Source organism: Ctenocephalides felis, unplaced genomic scaffold (assembly GCF_003426905.1).
Source record: "Ctenocephalides felis isolate EL2017-DRISC unplaced genomic scaffold, ASM342690v1 CF-g0.4_SCAFFOLD_01886, whole genome shotgun sequence".
Classification (NCBI taxonomy): domain Eukaryota; kingdom Metazoa; phylum Arthropoda; class Insecta; order Siphonaptera; family Pulicidae; genus Ctenocephalides; species Ctenocephalides felis.
In genome coordinates, this window is record NW_020538040.1 from 137,625,705 (window position 1) to 137,649,287 (window position 23,583).

The 23,583-nt window shown below is 29.6% G+C and overlaps 1 protein-coding gene across 1 annotated transcript in view; it reads left to right on the forward strand.

The window, feature by feature from the left end:
• The first annotated feature begins 10,520 nt into the window (after positions 1-10,520).
• The window catches only part of LOC113375978 (potassium/sodium hyperpolarization-activated cyclic nucleotide-gated channel 3-like), a 33,269-nt gene continuing 20,206 nt past the window's right edge, over positions 10,521-23,583 (forward strand). Inside the window, exon 1 of the mRNA XM_026615915.1 lies at positions 10,521-10,607. Within this exon, the coding sequence (XP_026471700.1) occupies positions 10,521-10,607 (87 nt within the window). The remainder of the gene's footprint in view (positions 10,608-23,583) is intronic.

The window sequence follows — 23,583 nt, forward strand, 5'->3', positions numbered from 1 at the left end:
AATGTCTAATGAATATTATAAAAAAACATAGCCTTACATTACTGAACTGCGCATTTCCTACAAAAAAATTATATGGTAAAAAATCACTAATGATGAAATTTTTGGACAAATAAGTACATTCATGTGTAAATAATATCTAAACCTGCAAATCACGGAATCATTTTTAAAGTAACTTAACACCAAACGTATGTTGTCCAAAAAAACCTGATTTGCTTTTTCATTTACCAGATACTACAATTATTCACCTTAGTGATTTTGACTTGTTTCTGATATATCGTCTTAACAAATGACGAAAGTTCTAAAATCTATCAAATGATCCTGCTCTACTTTTTTCCCCATGAGAGGCAATTGTAGATTGTAGATCTATCAAAAATTGGAATTAAGAAGTTAGATTAAGAGTTAGTTACGTTAGATTAGTAGAAGGCATGGATAAGGTAATTAACAGTTGAACATGATTAAGATAATTAACAGTTTTGGAGATCGAATGCGCTGTCCAGTGATACAATTCTGTGTATTAGAATCATTCGAAACTACGAATAAAAGGCCTATTCTTGGATAAACTTGCTCTCTTATCTTACAAGGAGAACCTCACTAGTTAGTACCCCTGGGATTTGATAAAACTACTCATGGTGAAGTTGATAGTGAAAACGATTTTTTTTAAATATTAGAGTCCTATGAGAAGTGTTTTAATTCTAAAAATTAATACAGTTGAGATAAATAATATGCGCAATATACGTACGTCGGGCCGTCGTGTCATTTTTTCGTAATTTATTGTTGAAAACAATTAAATAAATTTATTACATTTATACAATTACAGATATCATAAGCTTCTTTAGATTTCGAATATTAATTGAATATCGCGTTAATTAGTTTTTAGTGAAAGCTCAAACTTTAGTTTCGAAATAAATAACTTAAAATTTTATCTAAAAACCAAAGTCTCAATTCTCAAGTGGATTATTTACATATATCAGAAAGTTCATGCAACTTGCTTTAAGGGGTTATATACAGTTAGAATGCCGAAAAAAGCGATTTATTGAGATTTTTTCTGAAAAAAACTGTTCAATTTATTGATACAAAAATTTATACACTTATAAAAGCATCTTGTTATTATATTTTAAAAATAATTGCAAGCGAAAATATTTATTTAAAAAAAGTTATAGCAGATCTCCGGAAGCACCTCTCGAAAAACACGTTTTGCGGTGACCACTCTATCTCTAATCTAAATCATCTGAAATTAAAAAAAAAAAACAAAAATATTTCATTAAAGTAATGGTAAATCTAGTAATTATTCGAAGAATTTAGCAAAATAATAATTTTTGACAAAATGGCGGCTTCTTAAAAAAATCGTTTTTTGGCGAAATTTTAACCTTAAATTGTTTATAAAAATAAAAGTATTTATCGGATCGCGAAAATCTTTGATTAACCACTAAAAAATATATTCTATGCAAATCCTATTATTATAAATTATTATAAGACTGTTCAAAATGTTTATAATATGAAAATATATGAGTCTCTTATATGGGTCTGAAATAGACGACTCCATGTAGGTTGCAAAAAAAATCTATCCCGTGTAATTTGCTTTGCAAACTTGAAACCAAGAAATGGTGTTTTTAAAATCGGTGACCATTATAACTCCAAAACGGCTATAGTGAAATGGCCTTTTTTGATAGAATTTTTTTCAACCTACATGAAGTCGTATATTTCAAACTCATATAAGAGACTCTCCACCGATTCGGAAACTTCTAATAACTCCAACCGGTGTTGTCTGCATCCCTTCTTCTATCTCAACTTCTTTTCGGCATATGAATTAAGAAAACACTGTTATAAAATTTAGAAAGCAATACTAAACAGTCGAATCACATGCAACTAAAATTTCCTGTTGTTTATTAAGTTTTTTCGTCGGATACTTCCTTCCATCTCAGCCGTGTTTTTCTTTTCAAATTTGCGTAACTTGAAAATATTCACCAGAATGAGGGAAAATTTTCTGTGTGCATTTTTAAATATATGTACATTCAGAAAATCTTTTTTTTGAAAATCTTAACTGTATATAAGCCCTTAGGGCAAAATACTACTTACAACAAGTTTTATATCTAGGAATTCGTTTTAACCATCAACTCTATCCCCTTGCAAAGTTTCGTTAAAATCCCAGCCGAGTAAACCTGAGGTTTTCCTTGTTATTTACAAGCCTAAGGAGATAAAGAAATGATATCAAATAAAGAGAATCTTATATCGGTAAGATTTGGTAAGAAACTTTTATACGCTGTTTTATCAGAGAATGTTATCTTTTATAGAATTTTATTTTTAGATGATATAAGTGTATCTATATTACTAAACAAGGTAACAATTATCAAAAAAATGCAACAATGCTTATGATATTATCTTATGTTATTTATTATACTCTTGCTAGAATAGGCCTGTAAAAAATTGACTTTTGCATGGAATTGTTCTACTGCACAAAACCAGTGCGAGTCGAAACGTGTAGTATAAACAGAAAAAATAACAATAATTTATAATAATTACAACAAAATAATAAATTCACGGTTCATTCACAAAGTGATTTTAGTTGTGTAAAATAATAAAATTATTTGGAGGAATCAAAACCAACAATATGTGAAAATACAGAAAAACGTGAAGAAATGCATGTAAATATATTCTCGGCAAATCCTATATTATAAATTATTATAAGACTGTTCAGAATGTTTATAATGTGAAAATATCATTTGTCAATTATTTAGTTAATACCGATATTGAATTTTGTTGATTCAATATATGTTATATGTTTTGAAAAGCAATATATTCTCGGCAAAACCGTGAAATTATTCAGATTGAGATAAATTATAAAATTAGGTAAATTCTAGTACTCAAAAAACAAAGGTGATTAAAACTATATTTACTAGTGTATGTATAAACTTTTACTTGCAACTCAACTAACTGTGAATTTGGTTTTTCTACGAGTTTTATTTGTGGTAACTGGAAAGCTGTCACAATATAAAAATGCGTTATAATAAAATAAGCAAATATATCTTCTTCATAGCGATTTTTGATTTTTCTTGTTATAAGTATTTTTACACATTTTAGGTACATACACTCATATACATATATAGGGTAGGGCGGGGCACAAAGGTCCAAATTGACTTTGAGCAATTATATTGTGAAAATAAAAACCAATTATATCACAACAAATAACGCATATCAAACAAACAATTGTCTGACTATATTCAGTGAAAATCCCAGCTAATCATTCATCATTGTAAAAATGTGTTTTTTTTGCAATGAAAATTTGTAACTTTATTTTTTTACCCCATAGGCGGGGTAAATTAGGACGGCCAAGGGAAAAACAGGTCAAATGTTTTTTTATTTAAATTTTAAAGAGATTTTACAATATAATAGTTACACAATTAAACCAATTCAAAATATAAATTTCATGGATGCATTTTTTACAGGGATGACAGAGTAGTTACAGGGACAGCACAGTTAGAATAACTATTATTTAATTTATCTATTATAAAATTGCTTTTTCAACTTTATTTATTTTTTATTCATTATTTTGTATTTTTTATGGTAAATGTTCACTTGGTCCTTTTTACCTCATCCATGTTTAAGCTTTTATAGAGGTTATATAAGAGAAACTAAGTCTAACTTAAAATTAACAATACAACTATAAAACAATTAAATAGCGTACACTTCAAAATTTTATTAAGGTCTCGTAAACTAAACAACAGTGCTCACAAACAAAACAAATAACAACAAAAGAAAATAGTTTTGATATGGTTTTTCCAATATTGGCGTTTTTTTCCTGATACCAATGTCGTAAGAATCACGGTGATGGCTGGTTATACACCTTTTACCCTCTACTTCCAAATATTGTTGTTAAAACTTTTATAACTTTACTTTATAACGGACCGTTAAGCCCCGCTCTACCTTACATATAAACAACATTATTATTTGCACTAACTTTATTAAATAAAGGTAAAATTTCCAAACGTTTTGAGACCAAAATTTATCTCATCATCAGTGTAAAATTAGCAACTTTTCATATATGAAAAATATGTATTGGTGTTTTATTGTAAATGGTAAAAGGGCAATCATATAAAACTTTCATTGCAAAGTTTCATACTATACTCATATAATAATACTTTATTTAATAATGTCGGTGCACAAAATCAAGATTGCAATGTGTTCTTATTTACATAATTAATATATGCATACAGTCAACCCTTTTATTACGCATTACTCCCATAGCGCGGTTTTCGTTTAGTAGCCCATAAGTTTCTTTCGCGCAACCCTTTGAATGACCCTAGTAACTAGATATTCTTGTAAAAGATTTTAATATAGGTTTATTATCGAGTGTTTTATCTTTCACAATATGTTTTAACCTTAACACAAACAGTTTTAATCTTAACTGTATACGACTTCGGTTTAGTAGTGGAGACTGATGGGTACGGTTTTGTCACTTTTATTTTTGTACAGTAATAAATTTGCTAATTTAGCAATTAGCTGGGAGAAAAATAAACTAAATGGAATTTTGAACAATAGTCTACGTGTAATTACTGAAATACTGTCCCTAAATACGATAGTCATATAATCAAATATGACAACCATCCTGGGGGTGTGGACGGCAAAAACATTGGTTAAAAGACAATAGCTACAAACACCGAAATGGTTTATAACGTCTTTTATTATCAGAACTATCTAACACAACACAACATAATCATTTAAACAGAGCTTATAAATATAAAATAACAATATATAACCAAACATAATTTTAAGTTAACAAGAAAACTCTGTGCAAGCTTTTTATATTGTATGAAATTTTTCTTTTTTTCTTTCGTATCTCGTTTTAGTTAAGTTAGATTTTTTTAATTTGTTCAATCTTCACCCAAAAAGAATAAGAAATACATGTCACCCAATGCTTCTATTGAAAACAAATAGCTGGTAATTACTACTAATGTTCAACTTACAGCAATATAACAAACAAAGTGATCTATCTAGATACAAGTAACAGTTATTAATAAAAGAAATCGATCTAAAAATCTTACCTTTGACTCTTTAAAAACAATACGGACTACAGATCATGTTAATGTAAGGCACCGACTGAAGGCAATGATGGGAACTTGTTTAATCAATCATACTTCATTTTTCTAGGACCCTATCTCAGAATGAGTATAATTTAGCTGTTATAACGACTGTCGTAATTAATCATTGATTAATTTTTGTTGATTACCGATTATTTTTATTCCTCGAATATTTAATTATGGTACGAGAAGTTTCAGCAATTTTGTTTAAGGCACAATGCCATGCGAAATTAGGTATGGACGTCAAGTCGACGTCTTAGTACCATTTACACTTAATTAACTAACTGTAGGGTTAGGTACTGTAATCGTCAAAAATCAAAATTGAAAATTTTTGCTTATCTTCACATTTTGAAGGTTTCTGAACATTTTAGCATACCTCAGAAAAAATGGACTTGTATGTGTATGTATGTATGGATCAAATTTTTTGTCCACGTTTCGGGAGCACGGAGCAACCGTTTTGAATTATTAAAAATATATTCGATTTCTATTGATAAGAAACGTGCTGATTAGTTTTTGGCTAAGACAGATCCAGCCGTTTCGGAGATAGGGAGCAAAGAAAATACGCTCGTCGCCCAATTTAATAAGCCCTTATAAATTTTCAGTATGTATTTATAATAAATATTGTATTTAAAATTATTTAAATCATTTGATTATTTCTATTCCTAGAATGTTTAATTACGGTACGGAAGTTGGAGCAATTTGCCTTAACGATGCTATGCACCACTAGTTTAATTTACGAGAACAGCCTGCAATTGAGAATTGTTTCAGATCAAATACATCGATCACAAATAGATTGTTATTTTTTTCTTGAAAAGATTTATTTTTTCCATATTATATTACATATAAAGAAAAAGTGAGTGTATAAGATTTTGTGTTTCGTGTTTCTATCTTATGATACTAGTACAATTCATTGATAAATAACATTTGAAACATTATTGATTGTATAAATTAAGTAAATTAAATAGATAATGAAAAAAATCACAAAAAACCATAACACACTGTTGATTCTTGGAGGTGGCTTATAGTGTTAATTATAATATTAAGTATGGCTGTCGGTAGATTGTATTTGTTATACCAAAACATATCTTGAGTTATAGATCCAATATCCGTAATAGTTGGGTTATTACTATGTTTGCATTTTTCAAAAAAAATCCTTGCTTGCTTTTATATAACTTCATATATAAATGGTATATTCAGTCGGTTGTGTAGTTAGTGATTGGATACATAATGATAAGTGAGAGGGTTTCTCTTTATTCCGAGTATCATTCTATCATTCTCAATGCTTTATTATGTATAATTTGTAATTTATTTATATTTTGCTTATTGGTCATACACCACGCAGGGCTCCATAGGTTAAAGTTGATCTTACCATTGCTAGATAAAGTTTTCTCTTAATATTCAGATCGATATTGTTGCTAAATCTTAGTAAGGGGTACGATAAATATAATAATCTATAAGCATGATTAACTTCGATCACAAATAGAATGACCTCTATTATTCCAAAACATATCCGAAAACAAAAACCTAGCGAAGACGCACTCCTCGTGATACCTTCATCAAATTCAACCGCAACAGGAATTGTTTTACCTCGCGCTTGTTAATACTGCCAGAATTTTGACTATATATACGACGTTCGATTTCGGTTTGAATGGGTCTGGTGCTTCTTGGGAAACCGACAAACGCAACGTCCACATTATATGAAAGTAAAAAGATCGATATTACGAGTATTCGTTCTTAAAAATACCATAGAAGCAAGGTTGACCCTTCTTTTACCGTTTAAAATTATATTTGAACTAACGGACATTATTCTTTCTCTCGTACTATAATTTATTATTATTATACATCTTGAATTATACTAGCGGTGCATGGCATCGTGCTTTAAAACAACTTGCTGAAACTTCCTGTACTAAAATTACATTTTCGAGCAAAAAAGTTAATAATCAATAAATATAAATCAATGATTATTAACCATTGTTTTAAATCATTTCAAAGAGATAATTACTGCTATATATTGATCTGAACATCTTGGCATAACTTAAGAAAAAATGGATTTTTATGGGTATGTATGTATGGATACAATTTTTTGCCCACGTTTCGGGCGCACGGAGCAACTGTTTTGAATTATTAAAAAAATATTCGATTGATAAGGAGATGTGCTGATTAGTTTTTAGCAAAGACAGGTCCAGCAGTTTCGAAGATAGGAAGCAAAGAGGATAGAAAATAGAAATCGAGTTTTTGAGAGAACGGAACATCAGATTTGAATCATCAAAAAACATTTAATTTGTAACGAAACATTTTGAAAAATATATTTTTTGAATATAGAAAGTAATTTGGATTTTAATTTTAATTCTAAATAAGTTCTAAAATTACTTTTATACTTTAAATAAATATTATTACCTTAGCAATTCAGTTTATATAATTCTTATAAATATTAGACAATGTCCTTAATTTTTAATCCGATTGATTAAGTTTTATTTATTTACTTTTCATGTAAACATAAATAAACGTCATCGTACAATTTAAAAGTTCTTATATTTTGTCTATAACACACGAATAATGAAAGTTATAGTAATTTTAATAATCTATTTGAGAACATTTAATATTCCCCGAATATTCCATTACGGTACGGGAAGTTACAGCCATTCGCATTAACGCACGATGCCATACACTACTAGTTCAATTATTCATTCACATGTATATTATGCCATAAAGATACTGGTGTACTGATACATACAGATATGTATTCAAGATATTTGGAGAATTTGCCAATATCCATTATAATGGCGCCATTCCCTGCAAAAGAGTCATTACAAAAGAGTCACATTTAATCGTTAAGTTAGATTTTAAACGAGGAATATTAATATTCGTGCAATCATAAATTGTTTATAATGATAAATGCAATTTGATTTAATTATTAATTAAAATAATAATCCCATTTTAGTCTTAACATTACTTGAAACCCATTGCAATAAATCAAAATTTTAAATCTTTTGCATTTCTTTCTTTGAATAGATAATTTGATGCGCATATATCTAATAATCTTTTTTGACCGTGACCTGGCATTTTGTCTTACTTTTTTCATTGGAAATACGAAACCGCTATAAATTATATAAGTTCTTCATTTCATCAATACAAGTAAAATGTTATTTGAATCATTCAAATCGGACGTTCAATTATCTGAAAAACTGAATTGCCATTGTTGGCACGTTTTACTCTGTGGTGTATGGCAGCGTGCAAATTGCTGAAATTATTTGTACCGAAAATTAAAATTCTTTAAAAAGATTATTTGTTTAATTTTTCAAGCCCTATTCTATTTTTGATATATTTTTAGTGGGAGGCAACTCAAAGGGTGTTATTATTAAATTTGCAAAATTATATTATATTAATTCCATTTAGTAATGCTCGAAATGATTATTTCAACTTAAAAACACATTAATTATCTACATTTTCAAGTGGAACCAAATCCACGCAACGCGGATTTGAACTCGGAACCTTGTGGATGCAAGGCCCAGACAACGCCACTTGTCATATATTTCTTTTTTTCAAGACAATAAATATTTTTTATTGGCATTTGCTATAGTGATTAATCGCTTACAACATTTTCCTCAAACACAAACTTTTTACATAGTATTCTATGCAATAATTAACTTTCCGTAGCGTAAGTTATAGAATCGCAAAAAAATGAAAAATGAAAATTTTTATACATCTCATGGCATTTTGACAGTATTCAGTATGATTCAGTACCATAATGTATGGAACTTGGACTGTAACATGGCCTTGCCATATCATTTGTCTGTTATGGGGCAGAATCCGTCCCTAAGTTTTCTTTTGAGCATTTTGACTGTACATGAAAAACGCTACGTATTATACCCTTGCCATAACATTAATTTATTAACATCCCGTAGGGTAAGTTATTGTAATCGTCCAAAAATCGAAATTGAAAATTTTGACATTTTTCGACGTTTTGAAAGTTTCTGAACATTTTGGCATACCTCAGAAAAAATGGATGTGTGTGTGTGTATGTATGCATGGATACAATTTTTTGTCCACGTTTTCGGGCGCACGGATCAACCGATTTGAATAGTTCAACAAACATTCGATTTCTATTGGTAGGGAGATGTGCTGATTAGTTTTTGGCAAAGGCAGGTCCAGCCGTTTCGGAGATACGGAGCAAAGAATGCAGAAAATAGAAATTTAGTTTTTGAGAGATCGGAGCATCGGATTTGAATGATCCAAAAAACATTCAATTCGTAATGACGAGAAGAAGTTTTTGGCAAAGGCAGGTCTAGCGGTTTCGGAGATACAGAGCTAAATGTGTAAAAAATTGCAGTTTTTAAGAGAACTAAGCGTCCGATTTGAATGATTCAAAGAACTTTCTGCTTGTTTCAACAAAATAATTGCTTTTGAAAAAAAATTTTTGTTTAATTTTTTTTTCAAAAAATATTTTTTTTGTATATTGAAAATAATTCAGTTTTAATTGTAATTCTGACTTATGTTCTACTATACTTTAAACAAATATGTTCAACTTTGTAATTCAGTTTATATAATTTTTATAAATATTAGACAATGTTACAGTATTTATTTATAATAATCTATTTGAAAACATTTAATATTCCTCGAAGATTTGGTTACGGTACGGGAAGTTTCAGCAATTTGCCTTAAGGCACGATGCCATACACACCACTAGTTCTACTGCTGAATCGGGCTCGATGTTTTGTTATTATTGGTCTCGATATAGTTTAAATCCTTACTGCATCATGCATAAATCGAATACTATTACATAACAAACTGTGTGACTGGCATTTTTGTTAACTATGACTGAAAGTAGTCAATAACTGTCTCTTCGCCTGTTCAGAAAAGAATTTGATATTAAACGACATATTGAACAATAACATGCCTAAAAATTTTATCCGAGCCGTTCAGTTAAAATGTTATCTGTTAATTGGTATTAACAAAAATAGAATAGTAGCCATATGTGAGATAGTGACAGATATTATATAATGGAGTAAAAATTAAAATTAAAAAATATTTATCAAAATAGCCAAGTAATTTTCGTGTATTCATATTGCATACTGGTAAGTGTTTTCAACATATTTGCTAAAGTTTTGAACACTTAATAGTTTTTATGCAATTATTTTGGGTAAATTATTTTTGCCTAATTCGTGCATTGATATATTGAATATTAAATCATCGAACAATAAAAATTTTGAATAATAAAAAATCTCAAAGGAAATCAAATTAATTCATTAAGAAAAATATATTGTATTGAATGTTACATATATATACAGGGTCGGTCGCGGTCCTACCTTGCATGCAATGCATGCGAAAAATGCGGTACACGCCTTATGGCTAAAATAAAATAAAATTTATAATATACTATTTATATTTTTTTAAATATAAAATCAATAATACTTAATAGATTATAATAAACAATCTAACTTAACAATGGGTACAAAAGTACAGAAAGCATATTTAGTTTGCAATGTGGTATCTGCTGATACCTCAACAATTAACCGATTAATAACTCTGCAAGTTAGTAAACTATTGTTCTGCTTATTGCTTAATCTACTTATACTACTTATAATTATACAATTCTTTCTGCGTTCGAAGTTAACGTAGAATCGAAAAAGAAATTATCTAGTATTCAAACCTGCAAAAGATTAAATTAATTATTGGCGTTACCGACGAAAAATTGCGTACTGATTTAGTTGAAACGGAACTTGTTACAAAAATAGACGCAAATTATAATACAGAAAAATGGAAAATGTGGACTCAGTGCTTAGAAAATGGCTTATTTACTCTGAAAAATTAACTCTTTGGGGACGGTTGTCCACCTGAGTGGCCAAACATACTCTTTGAGGCACAGGCTATTTTATAAACAATGGCTCAGTTTGCATCGAAAAGTTGAATAAATTACATATAGCAGTGATAAACAGTGTTGTATTTTGAAAATAATTTTAAATTATTTTAGTAGTATTTTTAGCCTTTTTTTGTTATATTTAAAACGACCGAGCGCTTTTAAATATGGCAAAACGACTGGTAAATTTTGTGAATTAAGCAGTAGTGAAGATGAGTTTCGAATAGACATTCATACAGACAAATTTTACGAAATTACTATTCGCACCGAAGACAGTGATAAGTGTGATGATGATATTATCCAACCAACAAAAAGAAGAAGAAGTTTGACAAATTAAATAAAAAAAAAACATTATGGCAACAAAAAAATGAACAAATATACTGACTAATCAGTGGCATATTCTAAATGCGAGAGAAAGAAAAAGGGATTGTATTGACTGTTCTGACAGAAAAGCACTAGGAGGAAGGCGGCGAACAACATTTTATTGTCAAACATGTAAAAATCAATCAGCTATGTATTTTGGAAATTGTTTTGAACGTCACAATTCTTTATAAAATGATTAAAAATGAATTAATGTTATAAATGTATGTCCTTCAATGGCCACAAGTTTTTACAAATAAATTGCATAACATACACAATAAAATCAAGTTTACAGCCGGTACATTAGATTGTTTTAAAATCGGTGCCGTCCCGTAAGTGTTAAATTGTAACTTTTGTTTTTGTTGCAAATATTTCGCATCTGATAAACTTTGAATTTTGAAGATATGCGTGGTTAGGTTTATGGCATGGTTTATGGCAATACAGCAAATATAACTAGTGGGGCGCATGATATCGTGCCTTAAGGCAAATTGCTGGAACTTCCCGTACGAAAAATTTTTATTTAGAAGATTAATATTTATGAAAAAAATTTACTCTGAAAAATTAGATTTATTTATTAAAGAAACTATAAATTTTTGACAAATATTTACTTTTTTTTCGGAAAAAAGACTTTTTGAAGAAAAGTGTATTTTGAACTATTTTGGAAACTCTGAACTGGCTTTTCAAAGCAATCGTACTGCTTTAACTGTAAAGATGCGAAATATTGAAGCGCGTAAGCGCCGCGCCGCCCACTAACGGATAAGCATTGGTACGGAACCCATAGGAATGCAAACAAAACTTATACTTATTGTTAAAATGTCTATAAAATATCTGATAATTTGATGTGCATAAATGTCTAATAATCATTTTTGACAGCCAGATGGCATTTTTTTTAATCTGCGAAACCGCTAGACCTGCCTTCATGAAAATTTGATCAGTTTTTCATCTTGTTAATACAAGTAAAATGTTGTTTGAATTATTCAACTATTTTTACCCATTTCTTCGGAACGGCTAAACCTGCCTTCGCCAAAAACTAATCAGCACGTCTCCTTATCAATACGAATCGAATGTTTTTTGAATTATTCAAATCGCTTCATCCGCGTTCCCGAAATCGTCTACGAAAATTTGTATCCGCACACACATACACACACATACATCCATTTTATCTAACAATAAGGTATGCCAAAATATTCAGAATCCTCTGAAACGTAAAGATATATAAAAAATTTCATTTTCTATTTTTTTGCGATTACTATAACTTACCCTACGGGAAGTTAAATGGAAAGTGAAATGGAAACTTTGGAACAAAAATCGTAGAGCTTCTTTTATACCAAGTTGTTCATATTCTAAATTTGATTCATAACTGATTATTGGAGAACTAATACAGATACGCTGGAGCAATAATACAGATACAAATATAATTCTTTTTTTTTCAATATAGTCTAATAAATATGTAATTTCTTTGCATCATTTACTAATTTGGACAACAATTTTAAAATACGTTAAAAATTTAACTTCAAAACAACAATCTGATACTCTGAATCTGATGGAAAAGTTAAGATGAACACAATTTGACCCTTGCGATATTAAGAAGGAGATTTTGGATATTGTAAATATTGAATAACTTATTTAAATTAAAATTTAAAAAATCCAACTTGAAATACTAATGTTATGTTTCAAAATTCAAAAGACTAGATCTTTATGCTTTCTTAGCATAATTAGCTCAATATGTTTCAAAACCCAAATATTAATGTTACACATACGTTAAAAATAATTGAAAATTTTAAGATTTTTTATTATAATCAACCCGCGAATCGCCTCGGTTTTCTAAATAAATTTAAAATCAATGTATTTTTGAATCATTCAAATCAGATGCTTATTTCTTTCAAAAACTGCCGTTTTTTGCAAAAAAAACTCTGTTAAAAACTAATCACCACTTCGGATCCTCCGTTCTCTCAAAAACACTATTTCTATTTTCTGCACTCTTTGCTCCGTATCTCCGAAACGGCTGAATCTGCCTTCGCCAAAAACTAATCAGCACATCTCCCTATCAATAGGAATCGAATGTTTTTTGAACCATTCAAATCGGTTGATCCATGCGCCCAAAAACGTGGACGAAAAATTGTATCCATACATACATACACACACACACGCACACAAACATCCATTTTTTCTGAAGTATGCCAAACTGTTCAGAAACCTTCAAAACGCGAAGAAATGTAAAAATTTTCAATTTCGATTTTTGAACGATTATAATAACTTACCCTACGGGAAGTTAACTAGTGGCGTATGGCATGGTTACTTAGGGCAAATTGCTGGAACTTCCCGTACCGCAATGAAATATTCGAAGAATATTAAATGTTTTCAAATTGATAATTATAAATATTGTCTAATATTATTATCTAAATTAGTTGCGAGGGAGATTTTTTGCCTAACTATATCCCTCCATAGTTCTTGCTTACCTTCGCAAAATTAAAATTATTTATTTAATGTATATACGTGAGCTTAAGAACTTTAGCCAGAATTAAAATTAAAACGAATTATTATCGATATAAAACAAATGTTTTTGGGGAAAAAAATTGAATTTTAAAATTCAAAAAAAAAACCAAAAGCAATTGTTTCGTCAACACAAGCAGAGAGTTTTTTGATTCATTCAAATCGGATGCTTTGTTCTCTCAAAAAATGACATTTTTGCGTATATTTATTGACGAAGCAACACCGGATTACGGTTATACTATGATATGGTTCACTTGGAAACATATTGCTGTCTATATTTCCAGATAAAAACCGTTCTCACTACTGCTTGAAAACTAGCTGCTCGAAGCGGGATAGAACATGGGACCTCAGGTTCAGTCGTTCTAGCCACTCCACTGTTTTGGTTTGCATTGTATTTAGCTCCTATTGTGTGTAGCTCCGATACGACTGGACCAACTTTTGCCAAAAACTAATCAACACGTAGCCAGCCTTATCACTAGAAATCGATTGTTTTTTGAATCATTCAAATCAGTTGATCCGTGCGGCCGAAAATATGGCCGAAAAATTGCGGACATACACACCCATTATTTCTAATGTATGCCAAAATGTTCAGAAACCTTCAAAACGTAAAGGTCTTCAAAAAAAATTCAGAAACCAAAGTGTTAAAATTTTTGTAAACATACACATAAGTTGTTTGTAGAATACGCTCGTCGCCCATTTTAATAAGCCTTTATAAATTTACAGTATGTATTTATAATAAATAATGTATTTAAAATTATTTAAATCATTTGATTATTTTTAACTTCCCGTAGGGCAAGTTATAGTAATCGCAAAAAAATCGAAAATGAAATTTTTTATATATCTTTACGTTTCAGAGGTTTCTGAACATTTTGGCATACCTTAGAAAAAATGGATGTATGTGTGTGTGTGTGTGTGTGTGTGTGTATGTATGTATGTATGTATGTATGTATGTATGTATGTATGTATGTATGTGCGTGTGTGTATGTATGTGCGGATACAAATTTTCGTCGACGATTTCGGGAACACGGATCAACCGATTTGAATAATTCAAAAAACATTCGATTCGTATTAATAAGGAGACGTGCTGATTAGTTTTTGGCGAAGGCAGGTCTAGCCGTTCCAAAGATACGGGGCAAAAAGTGCCGAAAACGGAAACTCAGTTTTTAAGAGAACGGAGCGTCCGATTTGAATAATTCAAAAAACATTTTACTTGTATTGACAAGATAAAGAATTGATCAAATTTTCATAAAGGCAGGTCTAACGGTTTCGGAGATCTGATGCAAAAAGTAAAAAAAAATGCCATTTGGGTCAAAAATGATCATTAGACATATGCACATCAAATTATCAGATATTTTATAGAGATTTTAACAATAAGTATAATTTTTTTTTACATTCCTATGGGTTCCGTACCAATGTTTACGCGTTAGACGACGACGCGGCGCTTACGCGCTTTGATATTTCGTCTTTATGCAGTTAAAGCAGTACGATTACTTTGAAAAAAAGTTTAGATCTTCCAAAATATGTCAAAATAAAATAAAACATTTTTTTTTTTTCAAAAAAAAAATAAAAAAAAAAAAAATTAAATTTTTTTTTTTTTTCAAAAAAAGTAATTTTTTGTCCAATATATATCAAAAGTTTCTCAAAAGTCTTATATTTCGAAGTAAAATTTTTTCAAAAATCTTAATCGTTTTTAAAAAAAAAAATTTGGTACGGGAAGTTCCAGCAATTTGCCTCAAGGCACGATGCCTTAATTGCCTTAAGACAGAATTCCACTTACAGCTAGTTATTCCTAGAATGAATCACGGTACGGGAAGTTCGAGCAATTTGCCTCAACGATACTATGCGCTACTAGTTTAATTTACGAGAACTGCAGGCTGTTGAGAAATTTTTTCGGTATATATACGTCGATCACAAATAGAATGACATCTATTATTCCAAAACATATCCGAAAACGAAAACCTAGCGAAGACGCACTCCTCGTGATACCTTCATCAAATTCAACCGCAACAGGAATTGTTTTACCTCGCGCTTGTTAATACTGCCAGAATTTTGACTATATATACGACATTCGATTTCGGTTTCAGTGGGTCTGGTGCTTCTTGGGAAACCGACAAACGCAACGTCAGCACAAATATGAATATGAAAAGTTCGATATACGAGTATTCGTTCTTAAAAATACCATAGAAGCAAAGTTGACCCTTCTTTTAATGTTTAAAATTATATTTGAACTAACGGACATTATTCTTTCTCGGTTGGGAATTGTGCTACTTAGTTTTTGGTAAAGATCGGTCGCGCCGTTTTCTTGTAATAAAGATTAAAACTAGAGGGGCGCATGGCATCATGCCTGAAGGCAAATTGCTGGAACTTCCCGTACCAAAAATATTTTTTTTAAAAGAATTTTTAAAAGTTAAGAATTTAAGATTAACATTTTTGAGAAACTATAAATTTTTGACAAAAATTTATACTTATTGTTAAAATCTCTATAAAATATCTGATAATTTGATGTGCATATGTCTAATGATCATTTTTGACCGCCAGATGGCATTTTTTTACTTTTTTTATTGGGTCTCCCAAACCGCCTTCATGAAAATTTGACAAATTTTTCATCTTGTTAATACAAGTAAAATGTTTTTTGAATTATTCAAATATTTTTAACATACACACACGCACACACACATACATACATTATTTCTAAGGTATACCAAAATGTTCAGAAACCTCTGAAACGTAAAGATATATAAAAATTTTCATTTTCGATTTTCTTGCGATTACTATAACTTACCTTACGGGAAGTTAATTAACCGACATTATTTTTTTTCTCGTACTATAATTTATTATTATTATGCATCTTGAATTATACTAGCGGTGCATGACATCGTGCCTTAAAGCAAATTGCTGGAACTTTCTGTACCAGAATTAAAATTCGAGCAAAAGAAAATTAATTATCGATAAATATCGATCAATGATTATTAACTTCCCGTAGGGCAAGTTATAGTAATCGCAAAAAAATCGAAAGTGAAAATTTTTATATATCTTTACGTTTCAGAGGTTTTTGAACATTTTGGCATACCTCAGAAAAAATGGATGTATGTGTGTGTGTGTGTGTATGTGTGTGTATGTATGTACGTGTGTGTATGTATGTGCGGATACAAATTTTTGTCGACGAATAATTCAAAAAACATTCGATTCGTATTGATAAGGAGACGTGCTGATTAGTTTTTGGCGAAGGCAGGTCTAGCCGTTCCGAAGATACGGGGCAAAAAGTGCCAAAAACGGTACCTCCGTTTTTAAGAGAACGGAGCGTCCGATTTGAATAATTCAAACAACATTTTACTTGTATTGACAGATGTATAATTGATCAAATTTTCATGGAGGCAGGTCTAGCGGTTTCGGAGATCTAATGAAAAAAGTAAAAAAAAATGCCATTGGGCGGTTAAAAATGATCATTAGACATATGCACATTTTATAGATATTTTAACAATAAGTATATTTTTTTTTTACATTTCTATGGGTTCCGTACCAATGCTTATGCGTTAGACGGCGGCGCGGCACTTGCGAGCTTTGACATTTCGTCTCTATGCAGTTCAAGCAGTGCGATTGCTTTGAAAAAAAGTTCAAAATTTCCAAAATATGTCAAAATGAAGAAAACATTTTTTTTAAAAAAAAAATTTTTGTTTTCAAAAAATAATTTTTTTTCTCAAAAAAAAATTTTTTTTTTTCAAATAAAATTTTTTTTTTTCAAAAAAAAGGAATTTTTTGTCAATTTTATAGTTTCTCAAAAATCTATTTTTTTTTAAGTAAATTTTTTTCAAAAATGTTAATCGTTTTTAAAAAAATAATAATTTTTGGTACGGGAAGTTCCAGCAATTTGCTTTGAGGCACGATGCCCTAAGTGCCTTAAGACAGAATTCCACTTACAGCTAGCCAAATGGATAATTATAATTACTATATATTTATTCGTTCATATAATATACAGTGACGATCTTATCGCTCAAAACACTTAAAAATGTTTACATTGAGAAGAGATGCCGAATGAATCCATCTGAGTATATATTTCTTACGATTACAATAATGCATTAGAAATATATACGTTTTTAAACCTAATTGTGAATTTAAAATTTTAAATATGAAACTTTATTTATTTTTGAAAATTTTGAAATTTGTTTGAACCGTATAAGTGAACTTTAAAAATTAAAAATCTTGGTAGGATGGTAGGAATCCCAAAATTTTAACAAACTTAGTACTCACGTTTAAAATTTCTATAAAATATCTGATAATTTGCATATGTCTAATGATAATTTTAGACCGCCAAATATCATTTTTTTACATCTTTCTCTATATTTTCGAAACTATAGGACCTGCCTTTCCAAAAATTCTATGAATTTCTCATTTCAATTTGTTTTTGTCAGTACAAATAAAATGTTATATGAATCATTCAAATCGCGCGCTTCGTTACTTCAAAGACTGAATTACAGTTTTCGCAGTTTTTGCCCCGTATCTTCGAAACGACCGGACCTGTCTTCACGAAAAACTAATGCGCACGTCTTCACATCAATAAAAAATCGAATGTTTTTTGAATAATTGAAATACTAGCAGTAGTGACATCGGTTTTCCCTTAGGAATATAGATAGAAATGTCTGTCCAAGTGATATTGCCCTTTGTCGGCACTGCTGCACGAATAAAATATTCATCAGTTAAAAAATATAAATGAGGTTTAAAATTAAATATAAGCAGCATAAAATATTTATTTATTTATGCATTAATATATTTATTTATTTATATAGATGGGTGTGTGGATTCCATAGTAGAACAACAATAGAACAATCATTTATTATAATTTGTATTTCGCTCGCAAACGTTTTGTTATCATGATTTCTCGCTATTTATCTAATAAATGCAATAAGGTAATAGATTGCAGTTATGTTATTGAAATCGCAAACGGATCGACAGCATTGATATACTTTTTTACTTGAAAATGTGGATTAAAAATATGCTTTTAATTGAAATTAGCTCTTTCGGGCGCTGAGCTCACAACAAAAAATCTCTCACAATAAATTTTCCAGATAGGAGTTGGAGATGTCAGCTCACAGATCTGCCTTCGGTGAGGGCTCCCATTATTATTAACCAAATTATTATTTCTGAACCAATTTTTGTTTGCGCCAGAATATCCGAATTGCTAATTTCCTATTTTCCTCACGTCAGTCATTCAGAATCGTTTGACACCAAAATTTGGAGTGCACCGATTTCAAAAATTTGTTGAAAGTCATTTGATGAAAGTCGATAAAACCTTGCGTGCGATTTGTTCAGCCAAGCCGTTCTTTCGCATGCATCAAAAAAGTGCAAAATTTTAGTAATTTTTAAAAATTTCAAAATCTTTTGATAGGTATCAGTTGGGAATTATTTTGATTTGTTTTTAAAAAAATGTCCTAAAATATTATGAGCGTTCAAACATATTCTAAGCCTACCCAAAATTGGTTTAATTAGGTCATACAACGTATATGATATCAACTGGAAAAAATGATCATATATATATATATATATATATATATATATATATATATATATATATATACGCTATTGGTCTGGAACGAACTCCTCAACTACTGAACCGATTTTAAATTTTATTGGCTTACCGCGCGCATTTATATCTTTAGGTCATAAAAATAATAAAAATCTCAGTTCAAATTTCAAATATTAAATTAGAGAAATTTCAATTAACTTTAACAGTAGGAAAACAAAATAAACAAATAAATGAATTTATCTTTTTATTTTATTAGCTTACCGTCTTCAGTCGGATACAACACTGTCACAAAGATATTACAAATTACACTTTAAAACAAAATATTACATTTGTCATAATCCAGAAAAGAAATTGACATTGCAAAAAATCAAATGTTCTCCGATTCAAAAAGGAAGAAATATATTCTGAATGTATAATGTTAATTTATAAAAAAATAATAATTCATAAAAATAAAAGTATTAGTAAAAAATCTGCATCTGAAAAAAAAAATTATATTCGTAAAGTTGAAAAAAAAGAAAAAATAATTGAAAATGGCTTTGATATTATAAAACTCAATTTAACGTTAATCCTAATGAACAAATTCAAAACTGAATAGTCAAATAATTTTCACATTCATGATTTAAAAAAATAATAATAATACTTTGCCAGAAACAATATATTATAGGATGATTTACTTTCCCATATTTAAGCAATAAAGTGATGTTATTTATAATATTAAAATTGCATATAATCAATATTATTAAGCGCCGAACTAGGTTTATATTTATTGCATATTTTGTATATTAATGTGCGAAATAGGGAATAACACATTATAAGTAAAAATGTCACATAATTAATTATTACGATAAATTTTGGAATGTGGTCTTTTATTCGAAACTTTTTTTTTAATTTGATTTTTGGCTTTCGATTTACATCATTTGGCCATTAAATCTGTATATTCAAAACATCAATATAATAATTTTATTTATTTCTTCTAAATAGTATTGAAAAAAATCAATAGTATTGAACTGTTGATTGTCCATCGTTTCAAGTTTCAATTCAGTGAATTTTAATAAAAGCCACAGCAAAGCTTGGCTGGGTATTCTAGTATATATATATATATATATATATATATATATATATACATGCTGAAAGTGCTAGAGATATACAACTACATACTATTATTAAATGTATGAAATTATGAAATTAATAGAAACTATTTTCTAGATATAGCAAACGAATATTTTTATGACTTTTTAATGCACGCGCTTGCTTCTATACACAAATAATTACATATTTATTTAATATATATATATATATATATATATATATATATATAGCGGTTGAAGATTCTATTCATACCTGAAATGCAGTGACTGTAACAATTGGATTATTTTATTGTTCTAATTATTGTTTTATGTATAATATATTGTACATTAATGTTACTATCAAAATTATTAAAACGTATTAAAACATTATTAAAATGCCGAATGTATCTAGCAATAATGTATTAAAATCTAGGTGTATGTGCCTTTTTGCCTTAAGGCATAAGTTTCCTTTTTTTGTTCCAACAGCAATCAGAACTCTTACTTTGCATGTTCTATAAGCTGTTTGTTGAAGACTTATGACCTAACGTATTTTATGAGAGGCAACCCATCGGTTTACCATTCTCCTATGTGTGGGGTTTATATTAGCTCTTACGTCCATAAGTTATCATATGATTGAATGATGCAGCTATGTCGAAGGACAATTTTCACTTGAAATTATATTGTGATCTATCCCAAGTGGAAATTTGACATCAAAGTTGCCTGATGTCGGACTTTGGCGGTAGCGGGAATCGAAACAGCGAATCCGGGACTAGTTATAATCTTGCTGATATGGTAAAATGATCCATATAATAAATAAAAATTGATATTTAGCATCTTTTATAATTAGTACGATAAAACTATCAATTGTTTTTGAAAATAAGTATATTCTTTAAGATTATGAACTGTGTATATATTGAAACTTTCAGTCAAATTATCAAAACTATTTTTTTAATAATTATTTACGATAAAATACATTTAAATTCTTATAAAACTATACTAATAAATAAATTTATTTATTATATATAACCACACAATTATACACATATGCAGTATTTTGGATGGTGAAAGCATTGTAGAAAAAAGTTTGGTAATCATTTCAAGTTTGTGTTTCGTCAACACAAGCAGAAAGTTTGTTGAATCATTCAAATCGGATGCTTATTACTCTTAAACACTGCCATTTCTTGCACATTTAGCTTCGTATCTCCGAAACGGCTGGACCTGTCTTTGCCAAAAACTAATCACCAATTATCCCTATCATTACGAACAGAATGTTTTTTTAGATCATTCAAAATGGATGTTCTGTTCTCTCAAAAACTCGATTTCTATTTTCTACACTCTTTACTCCATAACTCTAAAGCGGCTGGATCGACCTTTACCAAAAACTAATCAGCACAACTCCCTATCAATAAAGATCAAATATTTTTGGAACCATTCAAATTGGTTGATACGTGCGCCCGAGACCGTGGACGAAAAATTCTATTCATACTTACAACCATAGATAAGGAAAACATATGTATGCTTACAACATACATACTTACAGAACTAATCTACTACACCATACATACAACATACATTTTCCATTACTTACAAACATATTTTTTCTAATTAGAAGGCATGCCAAAATGTTCAGAAACCTTCAAAACGTGAAGATATGCAAAAAATTTTAATTTCAATTTTTGGATTATTACAATAACTTACCCTACGGGAAGTTAATAACTGGGTTGTGTTCTGGTTAAGGGTAACAAAGCAGTCACTACATGTCTTTATAATACACAGATTGTAATTCAAAAAGAATAGCAACAAAAATTATTAAATTTCACCAGTTTCTTGGATTTTAAGAAGCTGATTGGCATGATTTGCATCAATGTAGTGATAGAAATTATAAAAATTACCGACAATTGTTTGTGGTCAACATAAAGCAGAAGGAGCGGTACTATCTGGATGACACTGAATTAGATCTGTATTGAAAAAACTAGAAGAAACAGAACCAGACTGGATTAGGTCATATAAGAGTGCAAATGCTGATTGAGAATTGCTTGTGCAGATAGTAAATAAATGTAGAAAATTTCAACTTGAGGCATTGAAAATAATTTTATTGTTAGATTTGAACGTTGATATCATAAAGAGCGTAACAATTGTGCTCACATTACAAAGTACTTACAAGCAAAGTACTTATAATTACAATATACTTATAAATGACAAAACTCGTATCTTTTATTAAAATTAAGGGCATATATCTGCATCCATAGGCATTTGTGCAATCCGCGCATCCACTTTCTGTTCCACAAGAGTGTTTTTGGATCAACTTCGGTTTTCATATGCCACGCGATGCGGAGCGCCAGTTGCAGACTTGCATTTCAACGTTACAAAAAAGTAATTATTAAAAAAAAAACATTTATATTTACAATAACTGTTATAGAAAAACTTTATCATACCTACAATTATTTGTCAATATTGAAAATTGAATATTAACATTACCGTCAGGGGCGTAGCTAACGCTGTATCAGCTTTATCAATGATTTGGGGCCTCCGGGCAACGAGACGCCCCAACGTGAGTAAGCAAACATTAATTTTTTATTTCACAAAAGGACAATTAATCATGAAAACTTTGTATTAACCAATTGTTTCGCTCACGCGTGAGTCAAATGCAACTAATGGAATCGAGTTAAAATTGAATTTTATCACTAATATTTTAAAAATAAAGTAATGATTTAAACTCCAACCGAAACAATAAAGTGATTTGTGTGTTGTCATTTCATAACTCAGTGTCCAAATGGGCAATTTTAATTTTGTATTCTCAGGTGAAACACTTATATCTAATGATTTCTAAGGTTTTTCAATGCTCATCTGAAGCAACATCTAATTACACTTGACCGCGTAGAATTTTGCAACTGGGCTTGTATTGTTTGCAGAATATAATTCACCAGCGATGGTTACGAAAATTGTGATCTAGATTGTCTTTCAAATTTTATTTGTTAATTGATGATGAGTAGATTACACATTCAATTAAATCATAGATCGGTTTCTTTATATTTTTAATGTAACAGAGATTGTTCTCTATTTGTTTTATAACAAATCTAAACAATATACAGTAATACCCCGCTCAACGCTGTTTTGTTTAACGTTGTTTTAGTTTAGCGCTCTTTTATTTCAACTCAGGTTTTGAAGGAGTAAATGTGGAAGATGTAGAAGAAATAATTTAAGAAGCAG